Source organism: Gymnoscopelus braueri (genome assembly GCF_963280865.1).
Source record: "Gymnoscopelus braueri genome assembly, chromosome: 18".
In the NCBI taxonomy this organism is placed as follows: domain Eukaryota; kingdom Metazoa; phylum Chordata; class Actinopteri; order Myctophiformes; family Myctophidae; genus Gymnoscopelus; species Gymnoscopelus braueri.
Genome location: NC_137618.1, coordinates 14,558,962 through 14,579,610, shown reverse-complemented (window position 1 = coordinate 14,579,610; position 20,649 = coordinate 14,558,962). Strand labels below are relative to the sequence as shown.

The 20,649-nt window shown below is 40.1% G+C and overlaps 1 protein-coding gene across 1 annotated transcript in view; it reads left to right on the top strand.

The window, feature by feature from the left end:
- ube2f (ubiquitin-conjugating enzyme E2F (putative)) overlaps window positions 1–20,649 on the top strand; it is a 65,068-nt gene that overhangs the window by 33,100 nt on the left and 11,319 nt on the right. The window contains exons 5-9 of the mRNA XM_080412744.1: window positions 734–801; window positions 3,804–3,874; window positions 4,421–4,478; window positions 14,859–14,891; window positions 17,549–17,611. Coding sequence (XP_080268870.1) covers window positions 734–801; window positions 3,804–3,874; window positions 4,421–4,478; window positions 14,859–14,891; window positions 17,549–17,611 — 293 coding nt within the window. The remainder of the gene's footprint in view (window positions 1–733; window positions 802–3,803; window positions 3,875–4,420; window positions 4,479–14,858; window positions 14,892–17,548; window positions 17,612–20,649) is intronic.

The window sequence follows — 20,649 nt, the reverse complement described above, 5'->3', positions numbered from 1 at the left end:
GAACTCCGAAGGGGGGGAGTGTGTGATGGCTGACTCAGCAGCCACACATAGACTATAATGTATGGTAACTCTTCCTTTTGCTTTATATATTTAGTGTTTATTTTCAGTTTATTATTAACCAGTTGAAATTATATAATTTATTGTTTAGTTGTTTTCTATGAGTTCATTTATGAGTTTCTTTGAGATACCAGTTCTGTGGGAGGCTGCTGACATAAATGGACATTATGGGCTGGCCAAAGGAATGGGGATCAGCTGCTCCAGATCTGCAGCTAATCTGGACAATTGGACTGCACCACAGTCCCTCTGCACTATGGGGTGGGGCAGGGGTTCTTAGAGTGTGTGTCAATGGTAGTCTTTGTCTTTTCCCCCTTTTGTGTTAACAGTGGTCTGACCCATCCCTATATATGTCCACCTCCTGTGTCATTCTAGTTAGTCCAGTTTTCAGTTCAGTTGTTGTTTGTCTGTTTAGTTATTTAGTTTAATTTCCTTTTTGTGTTGAGCACATTTGTTTTGTTAAATCATTATTTGCAACAAAGGAAAAAATAAAAGAAAGAAAAAGAAATAAAAAAGAGAACAATGTTTTAAAACCCACAAAGTTTTCCCTGTGTCTCTCCTTCCGACCAACTCGGTCCCTGACAAGAAGCCTGTTGGAGAACACAGTTCTCATAGCAAAGTGATTTTTTTCAAACATATATTTAATTTACCTTCCCTTTCTCTCTCACTCTGTTCACAGATGAGGGATACTACCAGAGTGGAAAGTTCCAGTTTGAAATAGATGTCCCTGAAGCCTACAACATGGTGGTGAGTGCGCTTGTCATCTCCTGTTATTGTGTGCGTGTGCGTGCACGCATGTGTGTGTTTAGTTTTACTATCTTTGTGGTTAAAACAAAGTCCCTACAAGAATAGCAAATCCAGCAGAAATTCACTTTTTTTTCTGGTACTGAGGAGGAAAATAGTGATTTGTATGGGTACCGATTATTATAGTTAAGGTTATAATTAGAGGCTTAGGGATTCAGACATTAGGGTTACTGTAGGTGTTGTTGTAATTACGGTTATGGTTATGATTAGGTTGGGCCAGCAGGTTAAGTGAAAATTATTTTTTTAATGAAATGTTGCTTTTGACGTCCCCACAAAGATAGTAAGAAAGATACACTAGTGTGTGTGTGTGTGTGTGTGTGTGTGTGTGTGTGTGCATCCATGTCCGGTGCTGATAATGGAGTCAGCCATCAACCATCAAGCTTGTGACTGTACGGCTTTCCATCAAATGCCTAGAAATGTTCCTAGGCTTCAGAAGTTCAGTGTACCGGTTACATTATTGTAGGGGAATGAAAATCAATATTGGGTTTTATTCATCACCTTTCCGTTTACTGTGTTTTCCTCTGTGAAGCAGGCTGAAGCAAAGTTACAACCAAGGTTATTATATAGTTCATTTCAGGTTTATTTCTATTTCGTTATGACTTTTTATTTTCAGTTTCAGTTTAGTTTTGATTCGTTTTTAAAGTGGGTTTGCTAGTTTAGTTAGGTTTATATTTTTTGAAAAAGTTTAATTTGTATTAGTTTTACTGTTTGCTTTAGTTTATCATTGTAATATGGATCATTCAGGTGCAAGATTCAGCAAGGTAAAATAAATAGTAAAACTAGCTGATATACAAGCTCACAACGTGTCACATTGTGATCTATTTTTGAAGATTTTTGACAAATACTAAAACTAAGGACATTTTCTCTATGATTTTAGTTAGTTCCAGTTTTGTAAACTCACAATACAGTTTCAGTTATTTATAAATTTTATTCTAAAGCCTTGTTTTTATTAAAGTGTCAATTCTAGTTTTAGTTATTGTGGTGGTTTTAGTTAACTATAACCCTGGTTACAGCCCCCGGCCTCTGCTCTCCTCTTTCACCTGTCTGTCTGTCTGTCTGTCTGTCCACTCATCCATCTATTAATCCTTTACACTCTTTTATCTCTCCCTGCCTGTGTGTGTTTGCATGTGTCCATGTGTTTGCTTTTATGTGCTTGTGTGTTTGAGATGTGTCCAAGTGCTTTTATTTGTGTGCGGCTCTGTATTGTCATGACGTTATGTGCCACTTCCATTATGTGTCTTTGACTGTCCGCTTCTTTGTGTGTGTGTGTGTGTTTGTGTTTGTATGCACGCACGTCCGGTGTGAACCTGCTGGAGACATCGATCGATCTTAACACCTTCCATAAAAGCTTGAGTACAATTTATAACCAATTTGCATTCACGCACGCACGCACGCACACTCACAGACACACGCACACAGCTGCTGCTCTTTATCTTAATGGAGGCCTAATGAGAAAGGCAGTAAACTCAGTGTTTAGGATGTAGGGCTCTCTTTTATGAGAGGTTGTAAATGGCCATGAACAGAAAACCTGTCGCCATAAAGCATCCACGCCACATTTTATGCTTTTCGTCTCAGCCCTGAAATATAGTATAATATATTTCTGCAGAACAATTGGCACAATAAGAGGTTTTCTGCTCTCCGGTGAAAACTCTCAGTGAGCTGCTCAGGGGTTGAAAAAACAACTCTATTTTCAGGTTGACAGCTACGTAGTTTTGAAAGTGATGAGACACTTGAGTGTACACTGAGTCACTGACATTGATATAAACATGACCACGTACCTGCACATTCTCCTAATGGCATTGAGGACTAGGCCCTAGGCTGCAGAGCCGAGGGCTTTATCCCAAACATAATTTAAATTCTAGTCTCATACTGTATTTATTAAGTTTTCCAGCGTACCCTGCATGAAGCCAACCGCACCAGTGATGGAGTAATCCTTAAAAAAAGATACTAAACTTTCTTGCTAGCACAGTTTCACCACTGCACTTTTGTAGGATTGCATATTGCTCTAAATCCTAGCGCATTGTCTGTGTGGAATTAAAAAAAATATATATATTTTGTATTTGTATTTATTTAAATGTACACTTATTCTACACAGTTTATTCCAGTTACTACTGACACATTATGGTTATTGTTGGCCTGGTCATTTATGTTTACTTTGTTAACAAACTAAAGGGGTTTGATTTAGATTGCAGATTTCAATACCTGTACAGTATGTCAGTGTTTATGGGCTGTGACCACAATGCTATGGTATAGTAGCCTGGGACCAGACGACTGTACCAGTGCACAAAAAAAAAATACGATTTGGGTCTGGCCCCGCTCCGTTGTGAATCCATTTCCTGCTCCCGAAGTCTGGGGTGACCAATCAGGGCCCAGTATTCAAATGTGGGAGACTGTAATTGGTAGTTTGTTTTAGGTCTAACCAACTGCGTCCCAGAGCCATTCTTTTGATCCCGGCCCTGGGAAAAAAACGTCCTCATAGAAGCACCAGACTCATATCCACGCAGTGATATAGTCTGGCCACGCGAGGCTAATGGTATATACCATAGAAAAAACATTGATTCTATACCCGAAAATGCCCATCCATAAAACAATCATGGATTTATTCAAAGTATGTTGTTAGACATAACTAACTACGGTATGTTGACTAAATCTGCTACCTTCAAAAATGGTAAGATTTTTTTTTTTTTAATATTTAAAGACCTTTGAGCTACTTTCTTTGCAGCGTGTTTTTTTTTCCTTGTTCCTTTTTTTGTCTTGAAGCATCACACCGTGGTGAATTTGTACTTTATCCACCTTCATTCTCTTCCTAGGCCAAATTGTTAGCTTGGTTCAAAGCTGGTCTCACTGATACCCATCCCCTTTCGTGTCTCTCTCTCACTCCCACTTTCTTTTCTCACCTTACTCTCTGTCTCTCTGTCCTCTGTTTTCATCGTTTTTCCTTACAGCCTCCCAAAGTGAAATGCCTCACCAGAATATGGCACCCTAACATCGCTGAGACCGGAGAGATCTGCCTGAGGTAACTCACCCTCCCACAACAGCAACTTTTTTGCAACCCTTTCTATCTTTTATGTTTAAATCGACATTACTATTTCTTGCGTACCCTGTTCTCTCATTAACCAAATTTCGATTGGCCTTGATTCATTTTTCAACACACACGCACACGCACACCCCTACACAAAGAGAGAAAAAATAGAGGGTGCAAAGAGATGAAATTGTTTTACTCATTAGGTATCCGTGGCAGTATTCAACTTTATTCTGGACCTGATGCACATAATTATTGATCAATCATGTATTGATTTATGCATCATTCATTCACTCACTCACTTGATGAACCTGCTCGCCTCAAGCACAAGCGTTTATAGTCAAGATCACACACTCAGTAAAACAAATTAATAGACATAGGACAAACTCAGTTTGACAATCTTAAAAAATATAATTGCATGCAGGCTAATGAACCTTAACAGTACGTTCTGTCACACAAATATACCAACAAAAGGCTTTATATACTGTACCTGTACATCCACAGCAAATGTATTGACTGTCGTTGTGTATGTGTCTGCAGCTTGTTGCGGGAGCATTCTATTGATGGCACAGGCTGGGCTCCCACCAGAACGCTAAAGGCAAGTATCATTTTGTTTTTGTTTAGCAAGAACTGACCTAACTTGTCATTCTTCCTCACTCTTCCTCATCATTCTGTATATCTCTTGAACCAACAGTCTCTGCACAGAATTTGGTGCCATCAGTGTTGGTTCAACTCTGAGGGCGTGGGTCCATTTTTACACTCTCAGGGCATTTTGCTGTGTAGACATACAGTGTACGAATGCATTCACAGATTAATATTACGTTTTTAATGGGATTCGGGCGACAGAAATGGGACGTCTTGTAGGGTTTGCAGAGGGAAAGCACTTGACTCTGTTAAGGCTGTCGGTCTGATCATCATTGTCTGATCTTAACCTATTTTATGTAGGTTAGGATGTACACAAGGAAGAGGTTAAAGGAAAAAAAACTGCTAGACTGCTGGCATATACAGTTGGGTGTAGAAGATTTATGGGTATCATAAATCTTCGATACCGATACCTTTGCTTCGATACCCTGAACGATACTCTTTTCGATACATTTCAAAATTCATGTTGCCATTCTTGGCAGCAATGGGTTTTTGTAACTGTATATTCTACTGTACACCTACTGTATGTGAAGCACACTCTACTCAACATAACATGTATCATAGTATTTTCTTGCATGCCTGCTGTCAAAAAATAACAGATCTACAAGCTAACAGCGCCTCGCAATGCGAAGTGTTGTTAGCTTATAGATAGACGGAGGATAAATTGGCTGTAGCAAAATTGGTTATCAAAGCTAAAAACAGTTCCCTACATTTTGATATCTGTTTAAAAAGGTTTAGGACTTGTAGTCCGAGCTATTTTAGCAGACTTTGTGGACTATACAGTACATATTAAACATGATTACAAGCTATACAGTACATCACATTGCGATGAGATTAAAAGTAGTTTACGGTAGTTGGTTCAGCTTAGCTGTGCGGCCATCTTACTGTAAGATGTAAGTGCCTTCCTTGTCTTTCTTTTCAGACTCCGTTCTTGACCCCATCAACCCTTTATATTAATGTAAAACTTTAAAAAAATGTATTTTACTGTAACTCAAGGACACACTGTTATCCCCTCCACTTTTGAGGATCAGAGTTCAGCAGGAGGTAAAAGGAGTCATAAACTGTGAAGTTAATCGGGTGCCTTCCTCTTTCTCCTCTTCCTCCTTCACCTCCCCCACCACCACCACACTGGCCTTAAACTTTACCATTATTACCATTATAACTTTACCATTATCAAATTTGACCAAGCATGACAACTGCTGCATCATCGCACAGCTGGCCACTTCAGATGTGAGCCAAAAAATTATCTAAACTGAATTAGCAGTTACTTGCAGCGTTATTTTATTAAATGGGAAAAGTCCTTCACAGGGTGGGGATTACTGGAACAGCATTCCCCTTCATCTTTTTTTAATGAAAGAAACATGTAAATGTGTGCACAGGGGCATAGATTTATCTTTGGAAGTGATGGGTAGTGTGTTCTCTTTGTTGGGTAGCTTAGTCTTATTCATTTACCATTTAAGTCCCCCTAGGATTTCTCTTAAGACCCCCTCAGAATATTTCTCTCTACACTCTCTCCATAAGTCCTATTAAAATTCTCACCAGAGTTTCTGCTTTACTTTTTTCTAAAAGCTTTCGTATATCACCAAGCCTTTGAGAGCTACCCTCAATGACCTCTTTTAAAATGGATGAACTGCCCTTAAATGTCATCTCCTGAGATTAACGTGGTTCTTCACTGTGTCTATTGCTGGCCTTTAGCCTCCTTTGCGTCTGTCTGTCTGTCTGTCTATCTGTCTGTCTGTCTCGTTCTCCATGTCTCTTGCCCACTATCAATCTGTCTGTCTCACTGTTTGTCTGGCTCGCTGGCTTGGACAGAAAAAGACAGAGAGCCCTGACAACAGACAGACTAACTACTAGTACAACCTGTCAACAGGGGTTCTAGTAGACTCACAAGTCATTCTCTAATACAGTATGTTGCTCGATAGACTGAGGACAATCTCCCAGGTTTCATTGCTAAAACTGCGTGGAAACAATTTGAGAGTAAAAACAAAAAAAACAGTACATTGCAGAATCAATCAAAAGTCTTTACTGTAGAGTGGTCCTTCATGTAGAGGGCATGATAGTTCTAGCAACTACCTTTTTTGTTTTGTTTAGGGTAGCATCCTAAGGCTTGTATTGGTATTTATTATACATTTCCCCTTCATAAGCCAAAGTTATATGTGCTTATCTGGTTAGCCATCTCCATCTTAGTGTCTGTGTGTGTGTGTGTGTGTGTGTGTGTGTGTGTGTGTGTGTGTGTGTGTGTGTGTGTGTGTGTTCATCAGCGGCTTATTCCATCACACACTCAAACGCACGCACGCACAAGCTGTTCCATGAAGCTATTTAGAGGGGATTATGTGCATTGGTATGGAACAGTAGATATAAAGAAAACATTAATAGACATCTGATAATAGCAGTGTGAGACTAGGGGTCTATCACTATAATGATGTGATAGTCCTCTGTGGCAGTGTTAATTTCGTCGACTAAAACTATGATGAAACATGCTCGTCGACTACCTTTTTTTCGCTGACGAAAACTAAATAAAAACTAAGCTATGATGACTAAAACTAAGACTAAATATATTGACAATTTCGTCAACAAATAAAACTAAAACCTCAGGGAGGGACTAGTGGAGAAGAGATCCCGGGTGTTGCGCTCTGAAAATAGCAGATCTACAAGCTCACAACGCGCTTGCAGTCAGAATGCCTTTGTCATATCCTCCCAAGATAATGACTTATCTGTGACTTATGCCACATCGTCTTCAGATAAGTGAGGGTGTCGGACATTATTCTGTAAGCGTCTTGTCAAAGTCTTCTAGTCTAGTGTATGATAGATGTGAAATAGTGTCAATGAGGTGGCCTTTCCTTGCCCAGTTTTGAATTACTTAAGAATGTCAAGATAGGGCCCATCATCGGCAACCCAAGGCAAATCACTACATGAAGGAGGATTTAGGATCTAGAGAGGCATGGATTATGGATATAGGTTAGATGAGGCGAGAGAGAAGTGACAAAGGGATGGAGGAGATTTAAAGAGTGCATGACATAACGAGATAGAAGTGACAGGGGGATTGAGAAAGGCAGCTAAAGGAGAGGAGACTTGAGGATTTAGGGCAAGAATCGAGATCAAGGTTCTTCAAGGTGTATTTTATATAGTTAAATCTTGTGTACAGGTACAAGTTTAAAAATGACTTTGTTCTGGTTCCTCGCGTCATTGTAGCCGCATGAGTTGCAAACATACTGTATATACTGTTCAACAACAAGGAAAATAAACATCATTCAATAATAATATTGAATGATTCAATAATTCAACAATTACAAGCAATTGTATTGTGATGACTTCCACTGTATGTTTTTTTTCTTGTCTGAATCTGCATAGATGCCGTTTAAATGCTGCAGAGAGAAAGAGTTGCTCTTTCCCCAACTCTCGCGCTGTAAATGTTTGGACACACAGGGCTCATGTCTTTGTAAATGGGTCATCATATTGGAAGTATTGCTGCAAGCATAAGCCATAGTAGTGTATGTGTTGCACAGTGCTTGCACACCCGTTGTATCCACCACTTTGTTCATCATTGTCATAGAGGTAACGCTAACTTTCTAATGCTCCCATACAGCAGACTGAAAGATCCAGGAGTCGCATAGTCTATGTGTTTAAGTGTCCCTGAGCAAGACACTTAACCCATAATTGCTCCCCGGGCGTCGTATTAATGGCACACCCCCACTGCTCCAAATAGTTGGATGGGTTCTGCCTATTGGATTCCAGAGAGGCCATGTATGAGAACAGTGTAGATTGGAATGAAGGGGGGGGGTGTAGGGTGGCACTAGGGGACCTAGGAATCGCACTACCAGGGGATAGGTAGCTGATTTGTATAGGCATACAATCTACAGTACTTGGATTTCAGCAGTTATATAGTATGAAACAATGAATAGACCGTGACCATTATAGCGGGAAATACTGCAGGGGCTTCGTATCTGTATGTAGGTTACATTTTGTGAGGTTAGGCTACTGCTTTGTGTGCGTGCGTGCTTGCGTGCGTGCGTGCGTATAAGAGTATGGGTGCGCTTGCCAATAGCACAAACTCTCATGGTGTCTAGAAGGCTGTACAGTCGCCAGGCTCTCGGCGTCCTGACAGCAACATTTGAATGCTTAAAGAAAGCTGTCAGGTCAGCAGTGACTGCCAGGTCGATGAAAATACACCTTGGATTTATTGATGGTGATCAATCTTTCCTGAAGCGCAAGCCTCTATTTGTGCTACTGTCATGCAAAAATAACCTGAAAAACATTATGATACTATTGAAAACACAAAGATAAGTTCTCTCCGTGATTCTAAACACATGCCGTGAATTAACCCTGTACCGGTTTTTACAAATGCATGCCTTTTTTCCCCTTTATTTTTTTCTCATTTTTTTGATGGATATTTTGGTCTTTAAAGAAAACTTTCAGTCAAAAGATGTGTTAAAAAAAAAATAATCCATGTATGATATGTCCTGTTAATCCTCACTGTCTGGAACTCTTGTGACCAACAATTAATTTAAGGGCTTTATCTCATTATAGAGAGAGGTGATGAAACGGAAGGCCCAACATCGGTAAACAAAGATGTAGTCGATTCTTTAATTTAAATGCAAATCAAAGCTGTCAATCAGGGGCCCATCTGACGAGGGTGAGCATCAGAGTCCAGGAAGTGGCATGTTTATTATGATGGCGTTTTTCTCCCGCTGTTCTTCCTCCACACTACTATCAAACTGATCCTTTATTGTATTTTGTTGGGTTTCTCTGAGGAAATAATAAAAGAGGCCAACTGCAGCGATAATAGGCTATTAGCCTCTGTTATTTGAAAACAGTCTCCATATGACCAGGCCTTCTATATCCTCTATATCCCTATACAGTATGCTGCATGTCACACTTGCTTATTAAAGGGACCCTTGGGCCCTGCTTTGGATTAAATACAGGTTCCTTTACTTTATTTGTACCGCTTGGCTGTTGTTCAAAGTTTTGCCTCCACAGTTTCAATATCAGAAACCAAATGTCTATCATGTTTTCCATTAACTTAAATTTTTTCATTCAATGAACAAAATATTATATATCACAGTGGGAATATTCTGTAAAGAATAGTCACAATGCCAGTACCCTGCTTCTCTAGTCAGGGAGTGACAGATGACGAACTGAAGATATGTAGCCAATAGAACGAGATACAATATCAAATCTCCTAAAGTGAACCAAGGCCAGGAACTGCCGATCCAACCGATATGTCCATAATAATAATATAATAATAACAAGACCAGGAGACCTGGTTCTGCCAGACCCAGAATAAGTACTTTATAAGATCAGCCGGACTTCACATGACGTGTCAGCCTGTGTCTATGCCCATGTATGGACGGACAGACATTTATCCCCATATATGGACGAAATAGGGACAAAGCCTCATGTAGGCCGACCCTCTGGGTCTGGCAAACAATTTGTCACGAAAAAATGACAAAAAAAATATCTCCACATTAACCCATTAACTGCCGGAGGTATTTTCATATTTTTTTAGCCAGTGCCAGAGTTTTTCATTGGAAAAAAAAAGTACTCAGGAGCCGAAATATAGACTTTTTAAGTTTTAAGTTAACAAGGAAGTGGATAGGAGTCTAGATCTTCAACTAATCATATCTCCTTGGTCTTTGGGTGAAATTGGAAAAAAAAAACATTAAAAAAAATGTTTTTCACTTCACGTAGATCTACGCGATTGGCACGTGGCGGCTTTAAATCGGTTCGCGTAGATCTACGTGATTGGCAGTGAAATGGTTAATGGTTAAAAAACCTCCTAACTCCACTTGAGCTGTATGTGGGCAGGGCCGTGGGAAGACCTTATAGGTTACGGGTGCTGTATGCGCATGCATGCACGTGCGATTTGCGGTTTCTGGGGTTATTTTGTTAATTTATTTTGGTTAATTCGGTTCCAGAACACTTATTGCACTAAATCCCCCCCAAATAACGACCAACCACAACAGGCACATTATGCAAAAATGTTTAGATTTTTTTTCTTTATAATTTTTTTTAAATATAATTTTTTGATTTTTCATACTTTATTTTCAGGGGGTGCTGCATCCCCCTCAGCACCCCCACTTCCTATGGCTATGTATGTGGGTAAAGTGATGATAATATAAGGACACATTCAAGTATCTGACAATGTATTAAGTCACTAGCCTGGCATGGCCAGACTAATATCACTGTGTAGATATTAGTCTGGAATCTCTGTGTGGAACATGCATTTCCAAGGAGCAGATAAAACAAATGTCTCTGGTGATAAACCCGCCCCATATTTTGGCCATGTCAATATAGGCTTTTTTTTATTTTATTTTTTTAAGCTACAAGCTCACAACACGTCGCATTGCGATGCAGGCCAAGGACCCGCTAGCTGAGAGAGAGATGAAGCAGGGACCCCCTCTATATTGTTTAAAATTGTGTTTCAGATAAACTTGTGCTGCTCTTTTTTTCCCACTACACCTATAACTCTTTGCCAAAAATAGCGGATCTACAAGCCGATCTCTCGCGCTGCAAGGCGTTGTGAGCTTGTAGATCTGCTATTTTTGGCTAAAGTTCTCCTCAGAAAAGGGATACTAGGGTTCAAGTGGTTAATGTAAAAAAAAAAAAATCATATCACTCAAAGATTTGGCGGACCCCCTGTAGTAACTCTGAGGACCCCCTGTCTGTCTGTCTGCTGTGTAGAGCCTGTCTCTCTGCTGTGTAGAGCCTGTCTCTCTGCTGTGTAGAGCCTGTCTCTCTGCTGTGTAGAACCTGTCTCTCTGCTGTGTAGAGCCTGTCTGTCTGTGGTGTAGAGCCTGTTTGTCTGCGGTGTAGAGCCTGTCTGTCTGCTGTGTAGAGCCTGTCTGTCTGCTGTGTAGAGCCTGTCTTGCTGGGGTTGCTATGATGATCAATTTACCATATTAGGGACATCAACAGTCATCGACTTCCTTGATTGGCTAGCCCAACCCATCAGCGGATTGGTCAAACTTTGCATGACACTTGTGCCACTGAACCAATATAAGTGGTAGAGCACACTTTAGGACTCCATTCTGTTACACAACGAGACTTGAAGAATCTAATTTGATCCCTGGAGGAGCTGTTGTGACAAATGTCTTACTGGACGCTGCATCTGAGCACATTACCAGTGTTAGATGGTCAGCTGATGGACATAGCTGCTGCTGCTGCCGTGGGAGACGAAGTCTACACATTTGGAGGGTACCGTAACATCAACAAGGATCAGATTGATGTTCACGTCTTCAACACAGTGGCTTTACGCTGGAGGAAGTTGACCCCAGTGACAACTGGAAGAGGAGAATGTCACCTTGAGGTTCCATCCAATCGCGGCGGCCACACAGCTGTGCTGATAGAAGACATAATCTACATCTGGGGGGGTTATAAATATGACACAAGGAAATACTGCAACGTGCTGTATGCATTTGATGTCGACGCCCACAGATGGTTCAAGCCCAAGGTTTCTGGAACTGTTCCAGAAAGGAGGACCAACCACACAGCCTGTGTCTTGGGGAAGGTCATGTGTGTCCATGGAGGACACAATGGGACTGTATACCATAATGACATGTACAAGTTGGACACCACCACAATGGTCTGGGCTTTAATTAACACCAGAGGCACTCCACCTCGTGTTCCTGCATGTCACTCTGCCACCATCATCGGGACAAAGATGTTTGTATTTGGGGGCGTAGCCTCCTCTAGCAACAACATCAGAGTGTTTGACACAGAGACCAACTGCTGGCTGAACACACCTTCTGCACAGATTCTTCCAAGAGAACGCTTTGGTCATTCAGCCTTTACCTACAATGGAGAGCTGTACATATTTGGTGGAAGACCGACCCTCAATGATCTGTGGAAATTCAGTCCAAAGACCTTCTCCTGGAAGAGGGTTGAGCCCAAAGGGAAAAGACCGTGTGGGATGTATCTGATGTGCTGTTGCATTGTGGGAGATCGTATCATCCTCTCTAGAGGAGAAAACGGACCTGCTGACCTGTACATGTTAGACTTAAGTCCTAGTCTGAAGACATTATGCAAACTAGCAGTTATTCAGTACGATCTGGACCAATCAGAACTCCCACACAACATCAGGTGGGAACTGGAAGCCATGACTAACAACAGCAACAAATAAATAATATAAATAAGACAGGGTCCAATAAGGGGCGTGGCCTCATGTGGATGTCAGACTTCATGTGACCATAATATGTGATGTCAGTCAACTATGACATAATGACTCCATATTTGGCCAAGGTTTCAGCCCGATCTGACTGCCATTGACTTCCATTATAACATTGAAGTTAAATATATCAAATATAAAAGGAAAAAAGGCAAGGTTCCAGTCTCATCCAAATTCCATGTGAGAATTCAAAAAAATAAACCAGACATTGTTTATGTGTTTAAAACAAGACCAGGAGACCTGGTTCTGCCAGACCCAAAATGAAGTCCTAGTATGTAACTCACCTACAAACCACTTTATAACTGAAGTTCATGATGTCATGAATAGTTCGTGACGAAAGGGGACGTCACAAACTTTTTTTTGGCTGGGGCCGGAGGACAAATGAGGACGCCATGTATGGACGAAACAGATACAAAGCCTCATGTAAGCCGTACCCTTTGGGTCTGGCAATAATATGGGCATCATCTGATGACATCAGGGATCTCCATATGTGGGCATAAAAGGGACATGGACAGGCAGATATACAGTAGATATCTCCATATATGGGCATAAAAGGGACACGGGCGGACAGACAGATACAGAAATCTCCATATATGGGCATAAAAGGGACACAGACAGACGGATGCAATGGGTACTCTGACAACGGGTACAACAGGTTTGCATAAGTGGGTGGGGTAAGCATTTCCAACTTAGCCAGATGGATACACCGGTGGAGTATTTTGAATTCTGGTTCCACACTGAGAGAAAATCATGGACCTCCAGGCACACAATGATTTGCCCAGTCAGCTATATTTAACCACCAGTGTTTAAAACTATTTGTACCACCATAGCTGCTGACTTCAGACACTGCACATCAAACGTTATATGTCCCCTTAATACTTAGACATGCCTTTTGGAATTCCACATAGTCATAAATTATTCCTGCTAGTGAATGTATTATTCATTAATTATGTTTCTCTCAGGATTTCATTCTTGCTCTATCACTGTCCCTCTCGCTGCCTTTTTCCCATTCACTTTTTGCAGTATATCCCCAAAGGATCCCTGGCTAATAAGCCTTATATGCCTTAATAATACATTATAATTGCCCTACATAACTAAAATAAAAAATATTTTATTTATTTTATAAATAGTTAATCTTTCACTCAATATGGACCGATCCATGTGTGGTCCATCCCATGGAATGTATGGAATGCATGTGCTAACTAAAAAACAACTTAATACTTCCTACGGTTAATATGAGAATCAAAGCAATATTTGAAGTATTTTTTTTATTAGCCCATACATTCCATAGGGCTGGACCACACATGGACAAATCACATCATCAACTTGTCCCTAATGAGTGAAAAATGAACTATTTCTAAAATGAATAAAATATTGAAGGTGTTTTTAATTTATAATTTTAGTTACAGAGGGCAATTATAATGCATCAAGGCATAAAAGGCTTATTAGCCTGGGATCCTTTTAACATAATTAAAATATCTAAATCATGTCTTTGTCATTTCTGGGTTTCAAGATTCAAGATTATTTATTGTTACATCCCATTATACAAGTATACGTCATGCACAGAGCCTAGCTGGGCCTCATGTCCAGCATTTTCCATGTATTTACTTATTCAGGTGCCTAACTTGACTAAATAACCATAACAGTTTATTTATTGACACTATGTCTATATTGTCTGCATTTTCGTACTTCATCACTTCATACAGTACGTTGACATATGTTTAACTTGGACAAACATCAAATTGTGACTGTTTTGGTGTGAAATGAGTGAAATGTTGCTACAATGGAAACGGATATAAATGAAGTAAAGATGTAGAAATAATAGGGATAGTGGTGGACGAAGTACTCAACCCCAGTACTTGAAGTAGTGTTATACTGTAGATACTCCTGGTAAAATTTTACTCGACTATAAGTGAAAGTTTCTCAGTCAAATATGTACTTGAGTTAAAATACTTGAGTACTTTCTTTACAAAATACTTAGGTTTTCATAAGTACATGCTTTTAAAAAGTATTAAAATGAAAGTCATACTGTAAGTATCCAAAAATACAAATAGATACTCAAAACATTTACTTAAGGTCAGTACTCTAGTAAATGTACTTTGTTATTTATTGTCCACCACCAAATAGTCTTCCTGAATGTCCAATAACTCTGCTCTGTGCTCTGTTTTGCAGGACGTCGTCTGGGGCTTAAACTCCTTGTTCACCGTAAGTTTAAATTATTTAACATTTTGTGTGAGACAGACTTGCTTGAAATTTTTATTTTGGTGTGATATTACAGAATGGGACCTGATTTTGTGAAAGACAGAATTACCTGAAAATATACTTGGACTTTATATGACATAGCTTTGGCATAGACACAAGCAACCTGCAATTTGCACAATGTGCAGGTTGCTATCTTTTTACTGATGAGCAAGGCAGCATTTCTTCTAAAAGCTATTTTATTTATCTAACATTGTTTGCCATTATTGTTAACCATAGAGTTAAAACCACAAACTCTAGAGTCCCTATTCTGCGGTGAACATCTGTATTCATGTAATTTACAGCCATAATCCCTTTCCTAAGGGGAAACGATCTTCTATCTCTTTGTGAAGAGAACTCTCCATGCCCTTAGCTGATAGGGAAAACCAGACGGGTTTCATTGCGATATCATCATGCGCAAATATACGAACAGCGAAAGACGGCTTATTACTGCGATAAATGGCATATTATTATGTCTAGTCGCCGATTGAGCAATCCCATCGGTAATGCACCATGGAGTAGAGAAGTAGAAATGAAGTTGAGCACAGCTGCTACTGTGCCGAGTCCCTTCTCCTCGCACCCCCCCCTCACACACACACACACACACACACACACACACACACACACACACACACACACACACACACACACACACACACACACACACACACACACACACACACACACACACACACACACACACACACACACACACACACATTTGCTAGATTAGAGTAACGATCTCTCTCGGTGCATATGTTTTCAACCCAAAGGTGCATGTAACATTATCTTCAAAGACAATCAGCGCCAGCTGTATACGTTTCTTTCTTTGGTGTCTTGTCTCGTGTGTGTGTGTTTGTGTGTGTGTGTGTGCGTGCGTGCGTGTGCGTGCGTGCGTGTTTCTTTCTTTGGTGTCTTGTCGTGTGTGTCCAAGTCCAACTGAACGTTTTCTGTTTATCAAGTAGCTACTTCCCAGTAGTCCCTCACGAAACTGACTTCTACTTCTCCCCAAAACCAAAAGGACAATATCATTTTCCATCCTGTATGGAAGGCCTAATATTATTATTGCATTTAGGCTATGTGCAATAATACAACTGAAAGTCAAAGTTCAGAGGCATTATATTGCCTTTTGTTAGGCTATAAATATTAGTTCGTGAATTGAATTAATATTTCTTTAGTTTGCAATAATTGAATAATTAAATGTAATCAATAATAATTGATTAAACTGAAGCAAGAAAGACATTAAAACTAGATACTGCATTTACTCATTGTGATTCATATTGTTATCGAGGTATTCAACGACGTTATCGAATATCGCATGCTCTCCTAATATCGTGCAGCCTCAATGCCTTAATACATTTACTGTATTAGATTTTTGCTGGAACACTTTTGCAGTTACAGTAACTTGATGTGTTTAGACAGGGCTGTGTGAGGACAGCCATAGTTGAGGTATTAGCAGTGTTCAGATTTCAGATGCTGTAGTTTTGAAAGAAATGATGTTGTATCACTTAGAAACTGTTTGAAAGGTTTGATTCGGAGATCATGTCAGCAAGAAATGTGTGTGTGTAGTGTGTGTGTGTATGTATATATATGCACGCACGCACGTGCATGTGCGCACACACACAAACACACACACACACACACACACACACACACACACACACACACACACACACACACACACACACACACACACACACAATTAAATAATTACTGGGTATACACATATACAATTAAATCATTACTGAATAATTGCCCAGTAAAGTAATCAGATTGTGTAAACCACCGCAGAGGTCCCTGAGCACAGTGCTGTGATGGGCCTCAAGCGCCTGTCATGCTCCCAATCTTTATTCCTAATCAGGAAACGAGCTGTAGGGCTATCTATATCCGACGTTTTATCTCTCTAATGACACCCCCACGTTTCACATCCCTTTTCCCCGCGTGCCGTCTCTACGGCAACAGGGTAATTACAATATATTTTTTTATTTGTCGCCGCTGCTAAATCCGGTGTGACAATACTGGTCTCCATTGGCTACAGGGTGTGTTTAAGGTGATGAGCCGGTTGGGTGCATGCAAGGGAACAAGTAGGAGTGTGAGTTACAGAATTGTTTGTAACAGAAGCTAGTAAGTAAACCCTTAACCCTTTCAATCCGGGAACGCATCTACAAATGTCTTCTAAATCCTAACAGGTTTCTGAAAAACGTATGTTTCTATATCAGCGGTTCTCAAACTTTTTCATGTCAACGACCCCCAAAATTATTATGTATTTGGCCGCCGACCCCCATATCAAAATATTTAGTTCCAGGTACCCCCCAGAAGCAAAGATTTGAGTTACCAATGTTCGCTTTAAAAATATATATTCAAAAAGATTTTTCAAAAATAGCCAAAGAAATCTAAAATGACAGAGATGTGTTCCCGGTCTTAATGGGTTAAGTGTCAATTGGAATCAATATTAATGACATTCCTTTTTGGCAAGATTCTCCTGGCAGGGCAAAACACAAGATTACATTTCCCTGCTCTTGTCTGTCTTTCTAACACCTCCCCTGTCCTCTCCACGTGTCTCCCTCTCTTAATCTCTCCTGCTGTGTCACTTTCTTTCTGTGACCTTCTCATGCTTTCTGCAGGACCTGTTGAATTTCGATGACCCTTTGAACATCGACGCTGCAGAGCATCACCTGAGGGACAAGGTGAGAGTGCAGGGAATTAACTGATCTGGTACAATAAGGAAACTAAAATGCTCAGGGTTCATTTATCCATTTGTAACACAGGTAGTGTACAAATTGTAACATTTGTACACTCAGGATTTATAGTGATTTTTTTCACTGTTCAGCTCATATTAGTCCACACAGTGGACTAATATGAGCTCTAGAGCTCAGTCGTGAGCTCAGTGTGAACATGGAAAAGAACTGAGTTTGTGTTCAGTTGGTTCATTCCTTGGTCAACTTTAAAATAATTGGCATTCTTAAAGATTCTTTCCCCCAATCATTGTCCAATGTTTCTGGTTGCCACGGAATCTATAATATTATCATCAAAATAAAAGCCGTAGTCTACGTTAAGGGAGAAAGGATCGCTTTAGGCTATTCCAGGTAAGTTAATTACTTTTTCGGTTTATAAAAGGAAAACCGTTGTTGATTAAGAGACGTCCACTGAAGGAAATCATTAAAACGGCAGTGGAACACATTCCCAGAATGACTGTTTAATTTAGCTGGGAGGCTGCTGTTCTTGTAGTAAGCTGTCTGTCTGTAATGACTTTGATGTCGCTGTCTGTCTATCGCTGACTGCTGCTCATTATTGGACAGCAGTCTGTGTGGAAATGGGAATTGTATTTTCACAATACTGTAAACACTTACGAACCTCCCCTGAATTTAGAATAGTATTTTCGTAGTTCAACACAAAATGTCTTCTTGGTTAGTGTCTTTGTGTTTATGCTGATGTTTTACATCCTTGAGCAAAGCTTTCAAAGGAATTGATACTCCTTACATGATGAAAACAGCAAAAGCTTCTTCTACATGAAAAAACATCAGTTACTAAAGAAAATACAAACACATTTAACTGGTCAGGTTTTTCCAAACACCTCAAATTATGCAGAGGCTGCTGTTACTGTCTTCAAGAACATTTTGTTTGCTAAGGAACTGTACAGAGTTCTGGACTGAATTCCCCAAGACAATATACCTTTTGACTTTTTTGTGTCCGAGTGGGAATGAAAGTTGTCAAATTCCAACCTTGGGCTCAGTGCCAAACATCTCTGTAAGATGGTTTGAAAGGATACAGTCGATACGTTCCTTCCTTCTTTTTTTTTTGACTCATTTGTTTCTATTCCAGTCTGTCTCTCCCTCTCTCTCACCTCACTTAGTGTACTTTCTATCTTGCAAATCATACTTCTGGCGTCATCAGTTTAATCAAACTGTCAGAAAGTGTTTGGAAGTCGCCTCAAGTACTCTAGGGATTTGCTTGCCTTGCAGTAATTGCTTTCTTGGAAGTATAATGTCAAACTTATGCACCGTCATACAACCGTGTTGGTTGGTCTTTGGTTAAAATAAGTGTTAATTAGCTCTATATTCTGATTGTACTCATTGCTATACAGTGTTTGTTCAGTAACATATGTCTCCATGTCTCTCCAGCTCTTAATTCAACAGAAAATGCATTTTAAGGTCTGGATACCAATTTTATCTAATCAGGATAGAGAACTCAGACAGGATACAAATGAAACAAGTGAAATTCAAAGTGATGACACAAATAAATGAGCAGTAAAATTGGAACTCGAACACTATTAAAATGAAGCTGATAAAGGGGTACTGTCTCCTGATTGGCTGCCATTTTGCAACCCACCTGAACATTTATTTTGTGTTTAAACAGCTGGATAGACAGGGCGACTCGTGTTACTGAACAAACACTGTCAATGAATACTATCAGAATATAGTGCTTTAACCTTTTAACAAAAAAAACTTTGTTTTAACTACCTTTAAGCATGACAGTACAACGGTGAGTACATTTCAGGCTTAAATGTGACACAGCATGGATGCTACTGAACAAGTTTGTTGGAGCCCACACATAAGGCTTTTCCACAGTATTTCACCTTTGGTGCTCTTTGGCTACACACAGTAAAATCCTTAGTGTTCATTTTACTCTGATGAGGGTACATATGGAATAAAATTGACCCATACCCTTTCCCATGATACATTGGGTTATGCCCTGCAGCGTGTGATAATGGCCATTTGGACCATTTAGGTAGGTGTGTGTGTGTGGTGTCATGCTGTTAGTCCACTTGGTGGTGAGGGCATAATTACGATGGTTGTTTTGTGTGTGTGTGTGTGTGTGTGTGTGTGTGTGTGTGTGTGTTTGTGTGTGTGTGTAAGAGAGAGAGAAGCATTTCAAATGGAAACATGTCACATTTGTAAGATGAAGAACTAGTATTTACCCACTACTTTAATGCAAGTGAAAGCTTAAGTGGTCTGGAGCATCCATAATGTAAATTACCATGAGGCAGTACATGCCTAGAATAATTACTATTGTATGAAATCTGAATCATTCAAGTTTGCCATGAATAATGTTGCCATAATGGTCCGGAGGGAGGTATCCTTTGCAGAGAGAAATTGCAACCGCAGCCGGTGTGAATCCCGTGTTACACTGGTGAAAGTCACATTAGAAATACAGTATATATACGGTATATATTTTGTTTAATGCTTCATTTCAGATTAGTGTTGAGAACAGGAAACCAAGGGCGGAGAGAGAGGAGAGCTTGGACTGATTTGATCTTGATTTCAATTTACTGTCCCCTTGCAAGACAAGACAGGGGTCAGATTTGGACCCGGGTCCTCACGCCCACTAGGACTATGGTCCAGTGCTGTTGAACACTGCGTATCCCGCGTCCCTGATGCATATCATTAAGAAAGGATGTATTAAACAAACCATCGATGCATCCACAGGACGTATCCCACTTTACCTTGCTACGTTATGAACAAATCTGAAATCATTCAAGTGGACGCCAGCATTTTGCACAGACTCGGACGTATTTCTGCGAGTAACAAACATCGACATCACACCAGGTTGAAGCATTATTATCTTGCGCAGAGGCGAGGGGTGGCACTTTTTCAACATAACAGCGACCTGAAGCATGAACATTTATGCCATGATTTAGCAAGCTGTGCAATCACCGAAATCGAAATACAGCCTTCCATTGAGTACATTGTCTGTATTTATCTCTGCTTCTGCTTTTGTTATATCT